We start from the raw sequence: 20,001 nt of genomic DNA, 5'->3' as shown, positions 1-20,001 counted from the left end.
ACTTGATGGCCTTAACCTTGACAATTTATATTTTATTGTATTTCTTATTCTCCCTCCTTCCCACTATTATCTATATTGTTATGTTTTTGCTTGAAACTCTGGCACAACAATTTCCTTTGGGATGAATAAAGTTGTTCTTATCTTATCTTAATAACTGGTTTGACCGGCAGTTTCATCAAGTGTCAGGAACACTCCAGGCTTTGGCGTCCCTCTGATGGACTCATTCGTGATCTATCCATCCTTTTTTACACCCCAAAATAACCCCAACATCTCTGCTACCTCCAGCTGTGTTTCTTGTCTTTGCCTTTGGTCTCTAAACCAAAAAGCAGCACTGGTCTCACCACCGCCTTCCACAACTTTTCTTCTGTTCTGGCCGATTCTCTTTCATCAAACATTACCCCGAACATTTTTCTCCATCCATTCCAACCTGCTTGCACATGTTTCGTCACCTATTTTTCCAGACTCTCAATTGCTCTGGACAGTTGAGCCCAAGTACTTGAGATTCTCCGCCTTCTTTTTCTCCATTCCCTGTAGCTTCAATTCCACTTGTGTCCTTCTCATTCACACACATGTATTCTGTCTCGCTGTGGATGATTGCTTCATCCCTCTCCTCTCTCAGGCGTACCTCCGTCCGCTCTGTGCTCTCACGACAGGCCATAATGTCATCTGAAAACAGAATCGTCCATGAGGATTGATGTCTGATGTCACCTGTAAGCCTGTCTATCTCCACTGCGAACAAGAAGGGGCTCAGAGCTGATACGTGATGTCGCTCCACCTTGGACTTTATTTGTCATACATGTCCTGCGCCACACAAACACTAGCTGTCTCTGCACTGTCATATGCTTTTTCTAGATCAAGCAAGGCACAATGCAGCTCCCTCTGACCTTCTCTGTGCTTCTCTTTCGACATTCTCAAAGCAAATACTGCCTCTATAGTTTGCTTTCTTGGCATGAAATCATACATGTGCTCATTTCTGTCCCTAGTCTGGCTTCCACCGCTTCCATAACTTCATTCTATGTCTTATCAACTTTATTCCTTTGCACTTGCCACAACTGTGTGCGTCTCCCATGCTCTAAAAAAATCTCCGTTAGCAAACATCTCTTCCATTCCTCAGGCATCCTCTTATTTTCTGAGATCCTGCTGAACAGCAATGTAAAATACTCTCCCACCACCTCTCCTAGAAACTTCCATTCCTTCACAGGTACACTATATTATACGAACAAACTGCAAAAATAAAATATCTTTACAAGAACTTGAGGTGCTCTGGGAGCCCATAGGCTGTCGCCTCCACAGAAATTTGGTGGCTGTTTGCGGAGCGACATTGGAGGCATGGAAAGTAGTTCGGAGAAAATATTTCCCAGACATAGTCTGACAGTAATAGGTAACGCAAATCTGCGAAAATACCTTTACTGCAACAAACTGTCTGCTTTTTAATGAACACTATGTAAATTAGTGAACGGCAATGGGGTTGGGATGGGGGGCAACAGGACATCACGCCTCGCAGATATCACAGCTAATATCACCAAGCCAGTAATCTAAGCCTGAGTACAGAAAAGAGAGCTTTGTGCAAAATTGAAGAAGTGGCACGTTGCAAAGACGGATGCAATTAAGCACTATTAAGTAACATTATATGGCGGGTAGAATCACAACAGGCAATAATTATGGTGATGAGCAGATTGGTGATTTAGGAGGTCATTTCCTGTCGGTTCCTCGCCGAGTACTCTTTGTATACAATATATGTACAGTGTCTTGAGCGTCGAGTGTGGCGCCCTCAATTAAAATGCATTATTAATATTATTATATATCGTCTAGGGATATATGACAAACTTGATACTTTACAGGTGATAGACACTGACACAGTGAATGTCTTATGAGTCCATAAGTATTTGAACAGCGGTGCAATACTTTATTTACTTTTTTTTTTATTTTTTGTGTCTACGCCTGCCATCGCAACGCACTGGAAATGAAGCAAATACGGTATGATTGAAATGTAGACGTGGACATTACGGCCCATAAATCAACGGCAGTTTTATTTAAAACATTTTTTGGGGACTAAGATTAATGGACACTTTTTTTTTTCTTTTCCTGATACCTGTTTGGAAAAAGTTTTTGCTGGTTTGGGCTTTTTGTTCGGTTATCATCGGTGAGGCAGACAGAGGTGAGGGTGGGGGCACGGGACCAAACGTGACCAATTCACAAAAGGCGATATTAAGTCTGTGGGAGACGCTAAATGACTGTTTGGATACATTTTCAGGTGATTGTCCGGCCCAAAGTGTACACTTCAACCTTACCTCACCTTAATTAAGGGAGTTTTAATAAAAATCTATGAAAGAGTGAAATATGTTTGTGCAGAAATGATTCCCTGAAGAAACAGCGCAGTTAGAGGGGGATTCGGCGATTGTGAGACGTGACACGCTAAGCCTATCAGCGAGCTGTAAGGTAACTTTTGTTTTTGATTGGATGCAGCCAGAATGTGTGTTGGACGATTGTGGGAAGTGCAGACAGAAGGGCGCCCAGATGGTGGAGAGTTATGAAATGGCAAATTAATAAACAACACAAATAAAGTGAATAGTCCCACAAAGGCTTGTCATGCGACAGGGCTCCCGAACAGGTATAAATACAAATTTAATGAGTGGTGGGTGAGCGTAATAAATGTGTACTGTCAGGATAATAACACAGGTGAGACGTAGTTTTGAATGCCATTCGGGACACAGTTTTCATTGCTAAACATTAACAAGCTGCCCTGCATTTATTTGCCAAATAGAAGCGACTTTGTGCAAATCCTGTGATGTTGTTGAATACCGAAATTTCATCTGCATCCCACATGTCATTTCAAGCTTGTGCTGTTTTAGGTGCATGACAATTTTAAGGCGTATTGACAAAAAAAGCATCTGAATATAAAAATATGATGGAGAAAGTGTGAGCCAAAATGCATCACTTGTCCTTCTTGGTCAATTTAATATAAATCAATAAAATTATCTTATTTATAGCCTCCAAATAAATTGATTTTTAAGCTGTTTATTGTATTACGGGTATAATATGATGTTAGCATCAATAATGAATCTACCTAGGTTTGAGAAATCGAGAATTTTGTTGAGGTTATTGACATATTGCCTATTTCAAAGCGCATCACTTTGAAGGACTCATGTAGACATCCTGCTGGCAGAACCGTCAGCGCTGTCGACCGGCCAACACTCATCACACAAATTTAAAGTGCAGTACTTCCAAATTCAATTTAAATGGGCACCTTACAACTTGAATAAACCACTAATATAGTTTTAGCTGCTTTGTTTCAACAGAAACCAATTAATGCATAACTCAATGTGAAGCTATACAGATACACATACACACACATACATATATCTATATACATTTATGTATCAACATATATATATATATATATATGTGTATATATATATATATATATATATATGATTTTGCATCTCTTCATATAGAAAAGCCCTCCTGTCGAACGAATGTTGAGCTCTGGAGAGCCGAGATGGCAGACGGGTTCAGCGCTATTTTTCTTTCATGAGCTCTGATCTATTATTTAGCTGTGCGGCGACATCAGCTGAGTCAACATTTACTCCTCGGGACAACGCGGTCGACATGCAAAAGTAAAAAAGTTTAAAATGTAAAAATAAATCAACATCCGCTCACCGAAAATACATGTCTTGTCACTTTCAATGTGAAGTATAAAACCTTTATCACTTTATCCAAACTAAACACTATGGTATGGCTTTTTGAAAATTTTCATCATATTTGTTTTATTTTACCTGATTAAATACAATGCAGAGCTTGGTTATTTCAAATTTCAAATATGATCTGTAATTTTGTCCCGTTGTGCAATTTACGGTGATGGCATTTCAACAGACTTTTTCAAAAAGAAATTCTAAAAAATCTATTACTTAGCGGGGGGAATAAACAACATAAGGGCGGCTCACCACTTTCTCAATGAATTAAAATTAATTGACCGTGTTTTTCTCCGGCAAACAAGCTTGCTATTCTGTTTGCCTGCTTGTGTGTAGCTAACGGTCAACATTATACATATCAGAAAAGAACATGATGTTATCAGAGTGGCAGCCAGGAAAATAAAAATGACTCCTTCACCTCACGGCCTTAAGATAGTCCTTCTCTAATAGTCACGAAATCTACATGTACACACACAAATACACACACACACACACGTAAATATATATGTTGGGTTTTTTTTTTTTATGGATATGGCCCCTACATGTTAGATAACTGTTGTGTTCATCTATATATATATATATATATATATATATATATATATGTGTGTATATATAAAAAACTAGTATGTCTATATATGTTTTTCTTTTTGATGATATGGCCCTGCATGTTAGGAAACTGTTGTGGTTCTCTACCGTGTGGCAGAGCTGTGTTTCCTCGTTTCCCTACCGAGGCTGATTTTTTTTCCCAGAGTATACTTCATCTAAGGTCTGCAGCGTTGTTTTGTTGTGTTTTTTTTTTCCTCGCCGACAGAAGCTTTGAATTCATCTCACGGTTTGTTTATGACGGGAACAATTTCGACTCCTGTTCTAGGGGGCGAGGCGGCCCCCGAACAACTGTTTAAGGCCCGCTTCTTTGAAGATTCTTGTAGAGGGAACAATGGGATTTGGGTGAGAAATCTTCCGCCACCTCCGACGTCAACACGAGTGACGTCTTGCCGAGGAATAAAATACGTGCAGGCCAGCGATACAGCTCCTGGGAGATTTCCGAGAAAAGACAAACGGGACATATGACGCAGAACCTTCGAGTTGTCTGATTTATGTTCGAGCGGTTGAGAAGCCTGGAGTCAGGATGAATGAAAGGCAAACAAGAGAGAGAAAAAAATAATACAAAAGAGAAACTTGTGTCTTGTTAGTCATTGCTCTCTCTCTCTCTGGTTTTGCAATCATATTAAACATACAATTAAACATGGGGGCGGCATGTTGGCGCAGCGATTAACGCTTCAGCCTCACAGCACAAAGAACCCTGGTTCGATTCCGACCTTTTCCTCTCACAGAACAAAAACATGAGGCAGGTTAATTCGAAAAAATAGGGAAAACTGCCCCAAATGACTGAGTGAGGGAATGTTTTCTGTATTTGTATGTGGCCCTGCGATTGACTGGCGGCCACTGTTACCTCTAAGCCGCGTGTTTGCCCAATCGGGTTCTACGCACACAGCAAATCTATGCTGCGCTTAAAATAAAATCCAAGCTGAACTGTAAATAAAATAAATTTGTTTAACGTATTTACAGCTCGGCTTTGCTGTGCACCGAGAACGCTGGAGCAGTGCGCGATAGCTCAAACGCGCGGCTTAGAGGGAACAGTGCTGGCGACCAGTCCAGGGTGTACCCTGCCTCGCGCCTGATGACAGCTGGAAAAGCAGGACAAGAGGTATAAACATATTCAAACATATTATTACAGCAATAGAAACACAACCGAGAGCCGCATAGCGACCAGCGCAGTAAGAGAGTGGCGATATCACGGGAGGGTTGAACGGTGATCGTTTTTTGTCCAAATTTCCTGATGCGGGTACCGTCTCAGCACAGGGAGGCCGAAGCTGTGAAAGCGCCCGCTTTCTCGTGCGCTTCTGCTGTTGATGTAAGGCTGTCAATCAGCCCCGGCTCTCCAGATCTGTGCAATCCCATGGGCCAATGTTGACCTATCAAAGTCATTGTGTTTTTTTCCCTCCATTTACCATACAGGGATTTATTACATCTATTTCCCTTTACTTAAGCACTGCCGCAGAGACAAGACATGATAAATTCGCCTTTACCCTGTATTGTTTCTTTTTTTTTTGTTCTCTAATTGCGAGACCTGCTGTAGCTTCCCTCCTCAGAACACCAAGGACGTTGGCTTGCCAAACGACACACAACTTTCATGACATTATATCTGGATCTGTGCTTGTGAGGGAAATCACACTGAACAAACAGTGCTCCACTGCAAAAAACAAACAAACAAACAAACAAAAAAAACAGTGAGTAACAAAAGGAAAATTCATTTACTCCTACAGCATGTACCGCAGCTGTTGCTATAGACAGGAAAATTGGAACATATTGGTTAGAGTGTATTTATTATCTGTTTTGTTATTACAAAGCCCACATTTATAATCCCTGGACAGAGAAGAGTGGACGGTGCTGGATGAAAAAAGGAAGTGGCATCAATCTCATGCCACGAAAACAGGCAGCGAAAAAAAAGAAACTGCTCAGCTCTAATATCAGACAAGATATGATATGACGTGGGTCATGTGCCTGTACAAGTTCCTGGGTTCACACCTTGTTGTCGTAAATACTGGTTATTAATTCTCTTCTTCACCCTTTTTTGTGTGGTAACTGAAATGCAATTCCAATATTTGACGTGAATCCGCATTTTCAGCCTCAGTTTCCCACATGCGTTGTCAGAATCTACGCCTCGGCTACCACACTATGTCAAAGCTCACAGGAAACACACGTCCTTCTGTTTTGCTGACTCTCCATCAATTGATTCAGAGTGTAAGTGCTTGTAAGAAGTGAAGATTCTAGCTGGGTGGCAGCAGGACATTGATAAGACAAAAAATGGAAAGTTGTATTGCATTGGCGAAAAATAAGCAAAGAATGGAAAAGAAAAAAAAACAAAATTTTTATGTTAATGTCATTGATGTATGGCTGATTACTAGTGATTTCAATTATCTCTTATTCGCCAACTCAGCTCCACCTGCTTTGGGTGGTTTGGGAGTCATTTTTTTGTTTCAAAATGATGGGTTTCATTTTTGTGACGACATTCTGTGACCAATCAGTGACTGGCAGTGAAGCGTTAAAGCAGATGAGGCGTTTAAGTGTCGGCTCAGTCACTTGTAACTTCATTAAAAAAAAGGCTCAGGGTACTATCACTGACGGGCACGCAAAAAGAACCAAGTTCTGTCGAGTCGTGATGGAAGGGTGTCGTAGAAATGCCCCATTTCTGACTTTTGATCTATTTTCTGGATGGGGATAAAAGGGAAAACACGGCAGTAGGGGTTTTCAGGTTTTCGGCCTCGACATTTATCCATCCATTTTTTTCAATTTCATTACATACAAAGGAAAAATTAAAAGACTGTTAGCTGTTAGCAGGGAGGGGATCATTTTTATGGGGGATTTTTTTTTCGCGGCAAGGTTCCGAGGGGAGCGCTGCGCCCTGAGGCCTCGCTGTAGCCTGAGGCGAAGCCGCAGCCCGAGGCATCGCTGCAGCCTGAGGGAGTGCAGTCATCAGGAGCGATGATCCCTAATGTTGCACTTCTATTTTGGGTTAAAAACAAAGTCCACCTGCCTTGTTATTGCGCTGACGTCATTGCACCCTCACTCCTTGAAATGTTTGGAGGATGTTTTTATTAAGACTTCGAATCTGACAATTTGTTCCCCCTGATCTTAATTACTGTCCCTACTGAGCATTCATTTTCCAGACTTCAAGGTTTAAACGTTGTCACCCTTCTGAGATAATCATCTGCTTTTTGTTCATTCACTACTTTTTCAAAAGAAATCCCCAGCACCAATTCAGGGTGATGCTGTCATTCTCTCTCTCCCCCATGCACATTTGAGGTGGGGGAAAAAAAAAGAAAAGTTGTGGTTTGATAAAACCACCAAAATTTAGAATATGCCGCCCACATTACTAAAATCATTCTGAGAGCGTCCGCCTGAGAGTAAAAACAAGCTGCGTGCCGGGCTGGTTGACGCTGGGGGTTTTGTGAAGAGAAATATGAAGCTTAAAATCTGTCAAACCACCGCAGATTGGGCTGCGAGATTGGACCGATAGTGGGGGAATTACAGCGGAGCAGGGGACAATAACAAAGTACGTGCTGACAGTGATGACGAGTGTGCGGCGGAGACAGACGGGACGGCAGCGAGAGGCAGACGCGCAGGAGGAGAACGGAATAATGATCCCTGCAGAGAGAGCTCCCTTGAGGGGGGAGATGCAAGATAGGAAAAGTTGGAGCGCGGATTCTCCATTTTTAGGAAAGAGGTACTCACTTCTCGATGAGGTCTAGCGTCACCCCTGGCACCAACTTGGCACTCTTCTGCATACAAAACCTTTAAAAACAAGGAAAAACACAAAGAAAGGGAAGAGCTGATGAAAGGGTTTGGGGGAGATCAAGAGGTGGTTAAAAAAATTCTCGAACTAGATCTGTAAATATGTTTGGCCTCCGCATGATTGTAGGAAGACAATAAACAGATAATAACACTCAAAGGAGAAAAAACAATGGTGAGAATCTCAAAGATTACAACCACCGAGCAACTTGATGAGTGAATTTCGGCTGAGTTACTGTCTGCAGCGGGTGAGGGGGGGTACAGGTAGCAGGTAGTAGCCATATTTCTCAACTGTCTGGCTGGAAGGTCATTGTTTACGACGCCACGGTGGGATCCGACAGGTGGGCCAGCTGTAAGTCACAGCAGGTTACAGCGGGTTGCCTTTCCAAAGGCCAGACGGACGTGGGCCGAGGCAGCCGAGTTCACAGCGTGCGTCACACACCTGTGCATGCCTGCGCACACACCTGTGTGTGTGTGTGTGTGCTTGCGTGTTGATCTAGACTACAAGGTCTCACTAAACTGCCGTGAATTTTCAGTTAACTGGGTCATTGGACATTTATTTTCTGCATGGAAAAAACTCCCCTGAACCGGACAGAAACCTTGGACAGATCCAAGCTCAATCCGGGCAGCCTTTTGTCTCGACCGGTTGGGGTTTAAAAAAAAAAAAAAAAAAACAATAGAGAGAGCTAGCCAGAGGTGCAGACAAATAAAAAGGCAAGGGTGTGATAGAAACAGGGGGCACAAATGATCTGTTACTACTATACCGGCGGCACTTACAGTTACGTGGTAATAACTGACATCATACATTGACAGCTTTATAATTCATAAAAGAAATAACAACGTTGGCCGTTTGGGAAGACGGCTGCAGCAGATCAAGCCGTGCCCCCTGGGAACCTGCGAAAAGAGAGAGGCCATACACTCTTGGGAAGATACGGGGTTACTATCGTGCACTGACGGAGGGACATAAGAGCAGACAGGATAGGAAGGGTGGGATATGATAGAAGTGCATTATGGGATATTGCTCGGTAAAATAAACGATGGCAGTATAACTTGGATACGAGCCTAGCCCTAACGACAAGCCTTTGACAAAAAGAAAGTTTTAGAGCCTATTCTTAAACCAAGAGGGGTGTCCGCCCCCTGGCGAATGTCAGCCATAATTGCAGAATTTCATTTTTTCCCCCCAGAATCATGACGCTTTACATCAGCTGTTATTGGATAGAAATGGAACATTCCCTTTTGTAACATTTCAAAAATAGTAATTTTATTAAAACACCTCCTTTTTAAACTAATATCATGATTACATTTGTTTAAAACCTTGTAAAAATGCCACATATGCCAGTACGTCAGTCTACACAGTGAACGACAAGAGGAGCATACGGAGTTTGAACTGAAGCAGAACTTTATTTTTAAAACCTGATCATGCTCGAGCCTTGAGGCGTAACAGCATGATAACATGGAATTATCCTTCTACTCAAAAGCAGGCATGAAAGTGTATTTTATGATCCGACTATTGTAGACTGAATACAAGTTGCCGAATATTGGTGACCTTGAGACCCAAATCATTAATACCAAAGCAATCAATGCTGATCTGAAATGGATGAAAGTGAAATGTGGAATTGCATGAAAAATTAATTCAAGAAAAAAATCACGTATTGTGGCATTCTTCACTGACACCAACATTTGATACTGGTGTTCTGTTATTTATGTGTGTGTGTGTGTGTGTGTGTGTGTGTGTGTGTGTGTGTGTGTGTGTGACTGACTGATCTCTTGGCCATGACATCACTGAGAGCTGATTTGAATTCTTCTTGGGAGCTGGGCTTGAGGTGGTGCTTTGTATTCACTCACCGATTCGCCCCGGCTGTAAGGCAAGGTGCGGCACCAAAAACTCAGAGGTTCTTCCATCTGCTGGAGAATAATGACAACGCAGATGACGCCGCACCTCTTCACAGAGCAGCACGAGGCCCTCGGTGCGCCAGACAGTAAAAAAAGAACGAAACAAAAATGATTTTTTTTCTTGAAATCCTTAAATCTGATGCTCATTGATGGCAAAGTATGCAACACCTGCTTTGGCAGGTGCCCATGCTGTGCTCTTCATGTTACCTTGTCGCTTTTTTTTTCACGTCATGTTTACTTTGAAACCTATACCCTGTGTATTATGTTCTTCTTCTCCTTTTGGCTTTTCCCATCAGGGGTCACCACAGCGAATCAACCTGCTCCATCTAACCCTACTCTCTGTATCCTCCTCTCTCTCACCACTGTCTTGTACACCTTTCCTTTCACTCTGGCTGATAGTCTTCTATCACATAGTATCCCTGACATTTTTTTCCACCCATTCCAACCTGCTTGAACCCGTCTCTTCACCTCTTTTCCATACTCTCCGTTGCTCTGGACTGTTGACCCTAAGTACCTGAAATCCTCCAGCTTCTTGATCTCCACTCCCTGTAGCCTCACCGTTCCACCCGGGGTTCCTCGCATTCACACACATATATTCTGTCTTGCTGCGACTAACTTTCATTCCTCTCCTTTCCAGAGCATACCTCCACCTCTCTAGATTTTCCTCTAGCTGTTTTCTGCTCTCACTGTAGATCACAACGTCATCTGCAAATATCATGGTCCATTGCGATTCCTGTCTAACCTCATCTGTCACCTGTCTTTCACCACTGCAAACAAGTAGGGGTTGATCCCTGATGGAGTCCCACCTCCACCTTGAAATTCTCTGTTACCCCTACCGCACACCGCACCACTGTCTCACAGCTAGCATACATGTCCTGCACCAGTATTTCCTCATACAATACCAGAGCTCCTCTCTTGGCACCCTGTCAAATGCTTTTTCACAATACAGCTCCCTCTATCATTCTCTGTACTTCTCTATTAGCATTCTCCAAGCAAATACTGCATCTGTAGTACTCTTTCTAGGCATGAAGCCATACTGCTGATCACAAATGCTGACTTCTGCTCACAGTCCCGTATATTATGTTCTGTTTGACAACATTAATTTGTTTGCATCGGGTAAGGAAACAACAAATCCCTCGACATTAAGGGAGACGATTAAGCGGACTTAAGTAAAAGAGGGCCCAAGTAAACAGCGTAGCAGAAGGGCTTTCACAGACAGAGAGATAGAAGACTCTGCAAAGGAAAAGGAAATGAGAGGAGAGGTAGATAGTCGATCAGGACTATTTCTGCAGTTACGAAGCATTCATGACAGGGATCCAGTCATTCTGTAGAACGTGACAGTTGTTCTGTTAAGTAACATGTACGAAAAGACTACCTTTCAACAGCTCTCTCCAGATCACGCAACTCCATTTGGGCTTTGGAATTCTCACAAAGAACCTAATGCAGTCTGATTTCTTGCACATGCACGCATGGAGATTTATTTGTTCATCTGTTTACGACCTGAAGCTCGGTGGCTCGAGTTCATCCAGATGGCCCATTCACCTGAGAATTTGCTGATTAGTTGAGCCACGGAAAAGAATGGATTAAGAGATGCGCCAGGATGATTTTATGAATAATTAAAGAACAACAACGGCGGCTAAAAAAACGAAAGCCTTTTCAAAAGCAGCCAACCTGTAATTGCTCCGGTGGTCAACTGACAGTCCCTTCGGAAAGCAGGGCATTGCTCGTGGTCCTCTTTGATACAATATCCAAGTTCAGAGTGGAAAATGCATATTTGCATTTTTTTGCTTTGGTCCTGGAAAGTTTTTTTCCTTTTGAATCCATTGAATACTTATTATTAAGAGGTCGGCAAGTCTGACTGGCTGTTGGCAGTGCTATGCCAGCTTAAATTAGCCTCTAACATGTTGTGATCAACATTTGGCTCCTCTCTCAATCTCCAACGAAGCAAAAAAAAAAAAAAAAAAAAAGAACCCCGGTGAGCAGTGATTGCATTCTGAAACATCTGGTCAGTTCAATTTCAATTTCAATGTATTCAACTTTACTTTCGTTCAATGTCGCCACTTGGTCAATGATCCTCTAAAATAAATATATTTCATTACTAGGGCTGTGCAACTATATCAAAATGTATGCCAATCAACATTAAGCCATTAAGCGCTGCTCTTCAACTTAATTTGATTCACGCAAACAGATCCCACGGGTCATCTGCTCATGACTGCAATGTTACTCTGCCTTCACAGAGAGCAAAGCACATTCATCCGGGCCACGGAGCACGGATCTCCAGCAAACTTCTTGCCGGGCCATCGACTAAATATTGAGATCCTTCATGGATATTGGAAGAAACATCAGCTGGGATGATTTGTTTTAATGGCAGAGGTTTATAAATGAGTCTCTTGAGAAAAGTAAAAGCAGCAACTACTGGCCATAGTAAAACCAATACGGAGCCGATGAGTGAGAATGGATCGAAGAAGTGAGGTGTTCTCACCTCGTACTGTTGGGGAGTCGAATTTCTCCTGAAAATACCGGTAAATATGGTAGATCGGAGACAAAAATTCTAAAACTAAAAGGAAAAAAAAAAAAAACCCCACAAAATTGACGGAAGTTGGAAGGAGGAATTCAAGAGGAAATTGGAGGGGGGCTGACAAGAATAGAGAACAAGCTGGCAAATTTAATTGAATGGGTGAATAGTGTGAATGTGTGTGTGCCTTTGTGTGTGTGTGTGTGTGTGTGTGTGTGTGGGTGTGTGTGTGGGTGGGTGGTGGGGGCACTAAGAAGGGAAGGCCAAGCTGGCATGTACACATTAAACTTTAAGGAGGGAAATGAAGTGGATCTTGTTTGATGAAAGTACTTTACAGTTGGAGGAACCTCCCATCCCGTATCCCCCCCAGTCTCCACAGAGCAGACTGTCTTCTCCAGCTCATTAGTCCTTCAATCAGCCTCCCCGTCCCAAGGGCACGCCTCTGAGTTCAGCCATCTCACATTTAATCCGATCAGGCTCACGTGTTCGTGCGGAGGTGTCACACCAGCCCAGTTGGTTACGGACTTTGCGAGGCTTAACTGACCTTAAAGACCTTCCTTGTCGGGACCATTTCTGGAAACCCCCCCTTTTTTTTTCTTTCTTATTTTTTTTAAGGACAATCTGTTCTCTGTGGGGGAAAGGCCAGTATTTCAACCAATGAGCGAACACAAGTTGCGAAAATCCACGTGGAATCCATCAATAACAACAGGGCTATGACACGGAAGTGCCAACACAATCTGAAAAAGGTCTCCGCTTACGAAAAATTGAGAATAATCCTTGGCAAAAAACTCTACATTCATACAGACAATTGTGATCATAACGTTCCGAAATAAAATGAAATGTTAGGCTATGTTGTGAATTGGTTTTGCTCGCCAACCAGACAAACATGCCGGTTTTAGATTTCTTCTATATCTGTATATCAGCTCCTCCTGTTGTCATAATGTGGGCTTTTCAGTGGTTTCACCCTACAACACAACCTGGGACCTCTTAAAGGGGAGAGCCCAATATTGGGGAATGGCCAATGATCTTAAAATCATCACAAATACGTATACATTTGTTGTTGAAGAAAAAGTCTACAAAATTACAGACATACATTAATCAAACAAACAAGCTGCCAGTTTACATGCTCCTGGGTGTTTTCATTCAACAATCAACATGTCACTTTTTTCAGCTTCAAGATAGATAGTCCTATTGTTGAGACGGAGATTTCTCTGTTCCTTAATATTTTGCATCTCTTTGTCTTGTGGGTCTTAGATCTGTAGCAACGGGGTCATTTGCGGACTAGAATAATCAAAGCTAAAGCAATAAGCAGCTGTTGCCTGTGTCGGCTGGAATGATACCGATGTCTCTTAACTTTCTGCGTTAACAAATGAAAGGGTAATTTGCAAATGGATTACTTTGCCAGTGATTTGAAGCCATAACACACACACACACACACACACACACACACACACACACACACACACACACACACACACACACACACACACACACACACACACAGAGCTTATCAAGCCTTTGGGTCTCAGGCCCTTTGGAGACAAGCTGCTTGCATTAAATCATCTCCAGTGAAGCCTGCCAGCCAATAACATTTGAACTCAGACAAGCGTTGAGACAAGAGTCAGGAGTGACAAATATAGTGACAAGTATGTGTGAATTTGAGATGAGTAATTTCTGGACATGTTCTATAAAAAAGTAAAACTTGAATATTGGAAACAGACTGGACGAATACCGACAGGTCGGTCTTCCGAAGAGCTGCTCGAACACAACTCTTCAACCCATCCTGGGACCGTGGCACAAAACAACCGGAGTAATGTGAAACACCACAGGGCTATTACAGATGTGAGAATTAATTCAAGACCTTTAAAATACCAGCATTTAAGTGAACCAGAGAAATTACCTACTTCTTTTAGTTCAAATGAGGGACAAAAGTCTCAGGTAATTACGTTATTACAACCTGCATGGCAGCAATTTGGTGAAAGTAATTAAACATAATTCACGTGCAGAAGAGCCACCCGGACAAAAGCACGAAAACAAATAAGTAAAAGATGAAATGTTTGCAGAAGAAAAACAAAATCTAGCATCACTTCTAAAAATCGAGGAATTCAGAGTTCATTGCTACACAAACACAAAAAGCTACTTTTTTACTTCAATCCCTACACGCTGACAGTACTATTAATTTATTATTCAGTTTCAATCGTTACTTGAGCGCATTAGCATTCATTCAACCCAAAAAGAGATCCATCCATCCATCCATTGTATGCCGCTTATCCTGCACACAGGGTAGCAGGGAATGCTGGAGCTTATCCGTACTGTCATAGGGCGAGAGGCGGGGTACATTCTGGACTGTTTGCCAGTCAGTTGAAAGGCCACATATACAGACAGACATTCACTCGCTCACTCATTCTGGGAAACCCACACAGACACAGGGAGAACATGCAAACTCCAAACAGAAAGGTCCCCTTGTCGGAATCAAACCAGGGTCCTTCGTGCTGTGAAGCCGAAGCGCTAACCACTGCATCCCCATGCCGCCCTAATTAAATAATAACAATAACAATAATAAGGATAATAATACCGTAATTTCCGGACAATAAGCCGCAACTTTTTTCACGTAAACAACGATGCGGCTAATATATGGACTTTTGGTGGGGGGGGCTAACGAGCTTCACGCCGCTAAAACGTTTATCCTCGTCACTTCGGACCGATGAAATGACCGGGAAATTCTGAGTCCGCTCAACTCCGACATCGAAGAAGACAACTTTGACGGTTTTGGAAGCCCGAGATAGCTACCGGCTAGCCGGTGCGGCTTATATTGAGGTGCGCTCAATGGTCCGGAAATTACGGGAAATAAAATATTTTTTAAAAATAATTACATTTTGCGGACCATAAGGTACACTGGGCTATAAGGCACATGATAAGTCATACAATATATAAAATGAAACAAAACAGTCCGTTTAGTCCAACTTCAAACCAGGGTCCTTCGTGCTGTGAGGCCCAAGTGCTACCATGCCGCCCCCGAACACAGATATTTACTAATTCTACTGCAATATACAGCAAATCATGTGGCTCTGAATTATATGATAAGCAAGACATAATGATCTCAGGGAGCGTGTTGTTGTTTGGTTAAAAAAGGAAAAGGTGAACATTAACTGGTGGAAAATGAAACAGAGCAATATTTCAGACTGAGGCAAGCTGACTGGAGGGGCGACAACTCCCAGTATGTTCTATAACATTTGAAATTTAAATATGACAAATCCTGCAAGTCACTTGGGCTTTTTTGTGTCAGCTTTTTTCTCCCACCCATATAACAAATACCATGATTTCAGCAATGCAAATTTGTACTTTTATCATATTTTGGTTTTCTAGTAACAGCTACACCGACAGTGCGGGATCTGATTTACATCTCTACTGTTCCCGTCCTTTTTTTTAAATAAAAAACCTTATTCGGGGTACTCTCACTAAGAGCAAGGGCGTATTCACAAATGGGTATTCAAATCCTCAAAAATATTGGTTGAATGAAGACTGTTAATGGATTCTTCTGAAAAACATAGTTTTTTATCTGATTCTAGTGGATCCCTTACAATGAAGCTTTTTTTGGTGAATTTACGTTTTGGTTTGGTTACTAATCCACTACAGTGTCTCAATGTGAGACAATGTGGGATTTTCTTTGTCATTTTTTGTTGTCATCTGTTGACATGCAGTTGGATCAAGTATTTAAAAATCCTGCGGTATCAACTGACATAAAAAAAAAAAAAAAAAACAAAGTTCTCCTTCTTCTTTCGGCTTTTCCCGTCAGGGGTCGCCACAGCAAGTCAACTTTCTCCATCTAACCCTATTCTCTGTATCCTCCTCTCTCACACCAACTACCTTCATATCCTCTCTCACTACGTCCATAAACCTTCTCTTTGGTCTTCCTCGAGATCTCTTGCCTGGCAGCTCCAATTCCAGCATCCGTCTACCAATATATTCTCTATCCCTCCTCTGTACGTGGCCGAACCATCTCAGTCTGGCTTCTCTGACCTTCTCTCCAAAACATCTAACATGTGCTGTTCCTCTGATAGACTCATTCCTGATCCTATCCATCCTGGTCACTCCCAAAGAGAACCTCAACATCTTCATCTCTGCAACCTCTAGTTCTGCCTGCTGTCTTTTGGTCATGTAACAGTTTCTAGTCAATACATCATCGCTGGTCTCACCACTGTCTTGTACACCTTTCCTTTTACTCTGGCTGAAAGTCTTCTATCACATAGTACCCCTGACACTTTTATCCACCCATTCCAACCTGCTTGAACCCGTCTCTTCACCTCTTTTCCACACTCTCCGTTGCTCTGGACTGTTGACCCTAAGTACCTGAAATCCTCCAGCCTCTTGATCTCCACTCCCTGTAGCCTCACCGTTCCACCCGGGGTTCCTCGCATTCACACACATATATTCTGTTTTGCTGCGACTAACTTTCATTCCTCTCCTTTCCAGAGCATACCTCCACCTCTCTAGATTGTCCTCTACCTGTTGTCTGCTCTCACTACAGATCACAATGTCATCCGCAAACATCATGGTCCACGGGGATTCCTGTCTAACCTCATCTGTCAGCCTATCCATCACCATTGCGAACAAGAAGGGGCTCAGAGCTGATCCCTGATGGAGTCCCACCTCCACCTTGAACTTCTCCGTTACCCCTGTAGCACACCGTACCAGTGTCTCACAGCTAGCATACATGTCCTGCACCAGTCTAACATACTTCTCTGCCACTCCAGACTTCCTCATGCAATACCAGAGATCCTCTCTTGGCACCCTGTCATATGCCTTTTCTAGGTCTACAAAAACACAATGCAGCTCCCTCTGGCCTTCTCTGTACTTTTCTATTAGCATTCTCAACGCAAATACTGCATCTGTAGTACTCTTCCTAGGCATGAAGCCATACTGCTGTTCACAAATGCTGACTTCTGCTCTCAGTCTAGTTTCCACTACTCTTTCCCATAACTTCATTGTATGGCTCATCAACTTTATCCCTCTATAGTTACCACAATTCTGCACATCCCCTTTATTCTTAAAAATAGGCACCATCACACTTTGTCTCCATTCTTCAGGCATCTTCTCACTCTCTAAGATCCTGTTGAGTAATCTAGTCAGAAAATCTACTGCTGCCTCTCCTAGACACTTCCACACCTCCACAGGTATACCATCAGGACCAACTGCTTTTCCACTCTTCATCCTCTTCAATGCCTTCCTCACTTCACTTTTACTAATTTGTGCTACTTTGTGGTCTACAATAGTCCCCTCTTCTACCCTTGCCTCTCTATCATTTTCCACATTCATCAGCTCTTCAAAGTACTCTTTCCATCTTCCCATCACTCTTCAAGCATCTGTCAATACATTTCCCTCTCTGTCCTTAATCACCCAGACCTGTTGTACATCCTTTCCATCTTTATCTCTCTGTTTCGCCAACCTGTATAGATCATTCTCACCCTCCTTACTATCCAACAGAGCATACAAGAAAAATAATAGAAAATAAATAAACAAACAAATACAGACATAAATAAATAAATAAATACCTCCTGAGCATGACTGACATATCGGGATTTCCAGAGGTAAACACCCCCCCTTTAAAACTTTAGGGCTCTCATAAAATGAGTCAGCTTAGACAATGTGGGTGCTCTCCTTAGTCCTTGTGACATAGAGAAGAAAAAGGTATGTCTTTATGCTATTTTAATTTATCAAGGCCAAGCATCTTGATTATGTGTGTGTGTTTGTAAGAGGGCCCCCTGCACTGAATGAAAGAAATAAACAATGCAGTATGTTATGATCAATGCGCGAGCCCTCGCCTCTGTGGCATCTGTTAAGATCCAATCTGTGTTTCTGCTCCCTCTTTACGTGTAAATGAGACGCTACCTTCACATCACTATTGTCTCCGTTGCTGAGAGCCAAACAGCTTACTTGCGCATGTTGTCCCCGATGAGATGATGTGTTTATACCCTGTGTTAAAAAGTCTGACACAAAGGTAACATTCCTGTTGTGTTGGCTCATACTGAGGCAGACATAAACAAAAAGGAAGGATTTTATTCATACAAAAACTGTTATCGATCATGCTAATGGTCCATATCTTTGATTTCATAATAAATTTAACCACTTGTGTTTCTGAGGACTTTGGATTGGTAACATATGTGTTTATAATGAGTTAAAAACAGATGCATTTCTGCATGTTTAATATACAAGCCGACATTATGTGCAGACTTGATGAGGAGTCTGGCATCATTGTTTAGGGATCTGAAAATCCGATTGGTCAGAGTGAGCTCATGGTCCCATTGGAGAACGAGAACAAAATCCACATCAGGTCTCTATTCCCATCTCGCCCGAGCTACAAATCTGGCGGCTGCGCTCCGCCTCAAATCACGCCAGACACAGGTGGTCGTATTCCTCGCCATATCTTCCGTGCAGGGCAATCAATTTTTAGAAGCACCTTAAAACTCAGCACATTTCCCGCCCGCGGTGATACATTTGACCGATAAAACCTTTTTTGCGTGTCTTTTTTACAACTGAGATCCGACGCTTCCGTCATAGCCGACAGACGCTTTGCTTGCTGGGATAAAAGTGAGAAAGTCTTTGCCGTTTGATTGGTGAACGCAGTACAACAAGCTCTTCAAAGCGACCAGTCAACAATAATATACGGCTGGAGAGCATCCAACAGTTTTGATGCCATGAGGATCATTGAAAGTTTATGCCTATTTGCTTCCATTCATGAAACGTTTTGCTCAGTTCACGCATTTAGATCTTACTAGCACGTGTGACAGTCTCTGTCTGGATGGTTTTTTTTTTTACTCCTTACCATGACAAACATGAATGGTTTAACCCATGGATGTGGAACTTTGAAATTACATGAAATTTCTGTCCACCTCCACTTATTGTCACTTGTACAATACAAAGGGGTTCAAATGTGGGATAATTCAGTTCATTTTATGTACACTGGGAAACACAGCCTCGGAGGGGGGGAAGCACAGGCCAGTGTCTCCCCGAGCCAGTCCCAAGCTCGGATAAATACAGAGGGTTGCGTCAGGAAGTGCATCCAGCATGAAAGTTTTGCCAAAACCAAACATGCGAATCAAATACAATGACCAGATCGTACCAGATCGGCCGAGGCGTGGTTTAAAAACATCCACCATCGGTATCGATGACCTACAGGGAACCAACAGAAACAGTTACTGTTACAATGACGAAAAGACAGAAGGCCGAGTTGGAGGTTGCAGAGATGAAGATGCTAAGGTTCTCTTTGGGAGTGACCAGGATGGATAGGATGAGGAACTAGTCTTTCTGAGGAACAGCACATGTTAGATGTTTGGTAGAGAAGGTCAGAGAGGTCAGACTGAGACGGTTCGGTCATGCACAGAGGAGGGATAGTGAATACATTGGTAGACGGATGCTGGAATTGGAGCTGCCAGGCAGGAGGTCTAGAGGAAGACCAAAGAGAAGATTTATGGACGTAGTGAGAGAGGATATGAAGATAGTTGGTGTGAGAGAGGAGGATACAGAGAATATAGTTCGATGGAGAGAGTT

The 20,001-nt window shown here is 42.5% G+C and overlaps 1 protein-coding gene across 3 annotated transcripts in view; it reads right to left on the bottom strand.

The window, feature by feature from the left end:
- Positions 1–20,001, bottom strand: part of rptor (regulatory associated protein of MTOR, complex 1) — a 168,690-nt gene that overhangs the window by 67,506 nt on the left and 81,183 nt on the right. For all 3 annotated transcript variants that reach the window (XM_086142949.1, XM_086142950.1, XM_086142951.1), the window contains exon 8: positions 7,989–8,048. In XM_086142949.1, the coding sequence (XP_085999075.1) occupies positions 7,989–8,048 (60 nt within the window). The remainder of the gene's footprint in view (positions 1–7,988; positions 8,049–20,001) is intronic.

The sequence above is a fragment of the Fistularia commersonii genome, chromosome 35 (assembly GCF_037954325.1).
Source record: "Fistularia commersonii isolate RoL2024-O1a breed Wild chromosome 35, RoL_Fcom_v1.0, whole genome shotgun sequence".
NCBI lineage: Eukaryota > Metazoa > Chordata > Actinopteri > Syngnathiformes > Fistulariidae > Fistularia > Fistularia commersonii.
This window is presented reverse-complemented; position numbering and strand designations above follow the sequence as displayed.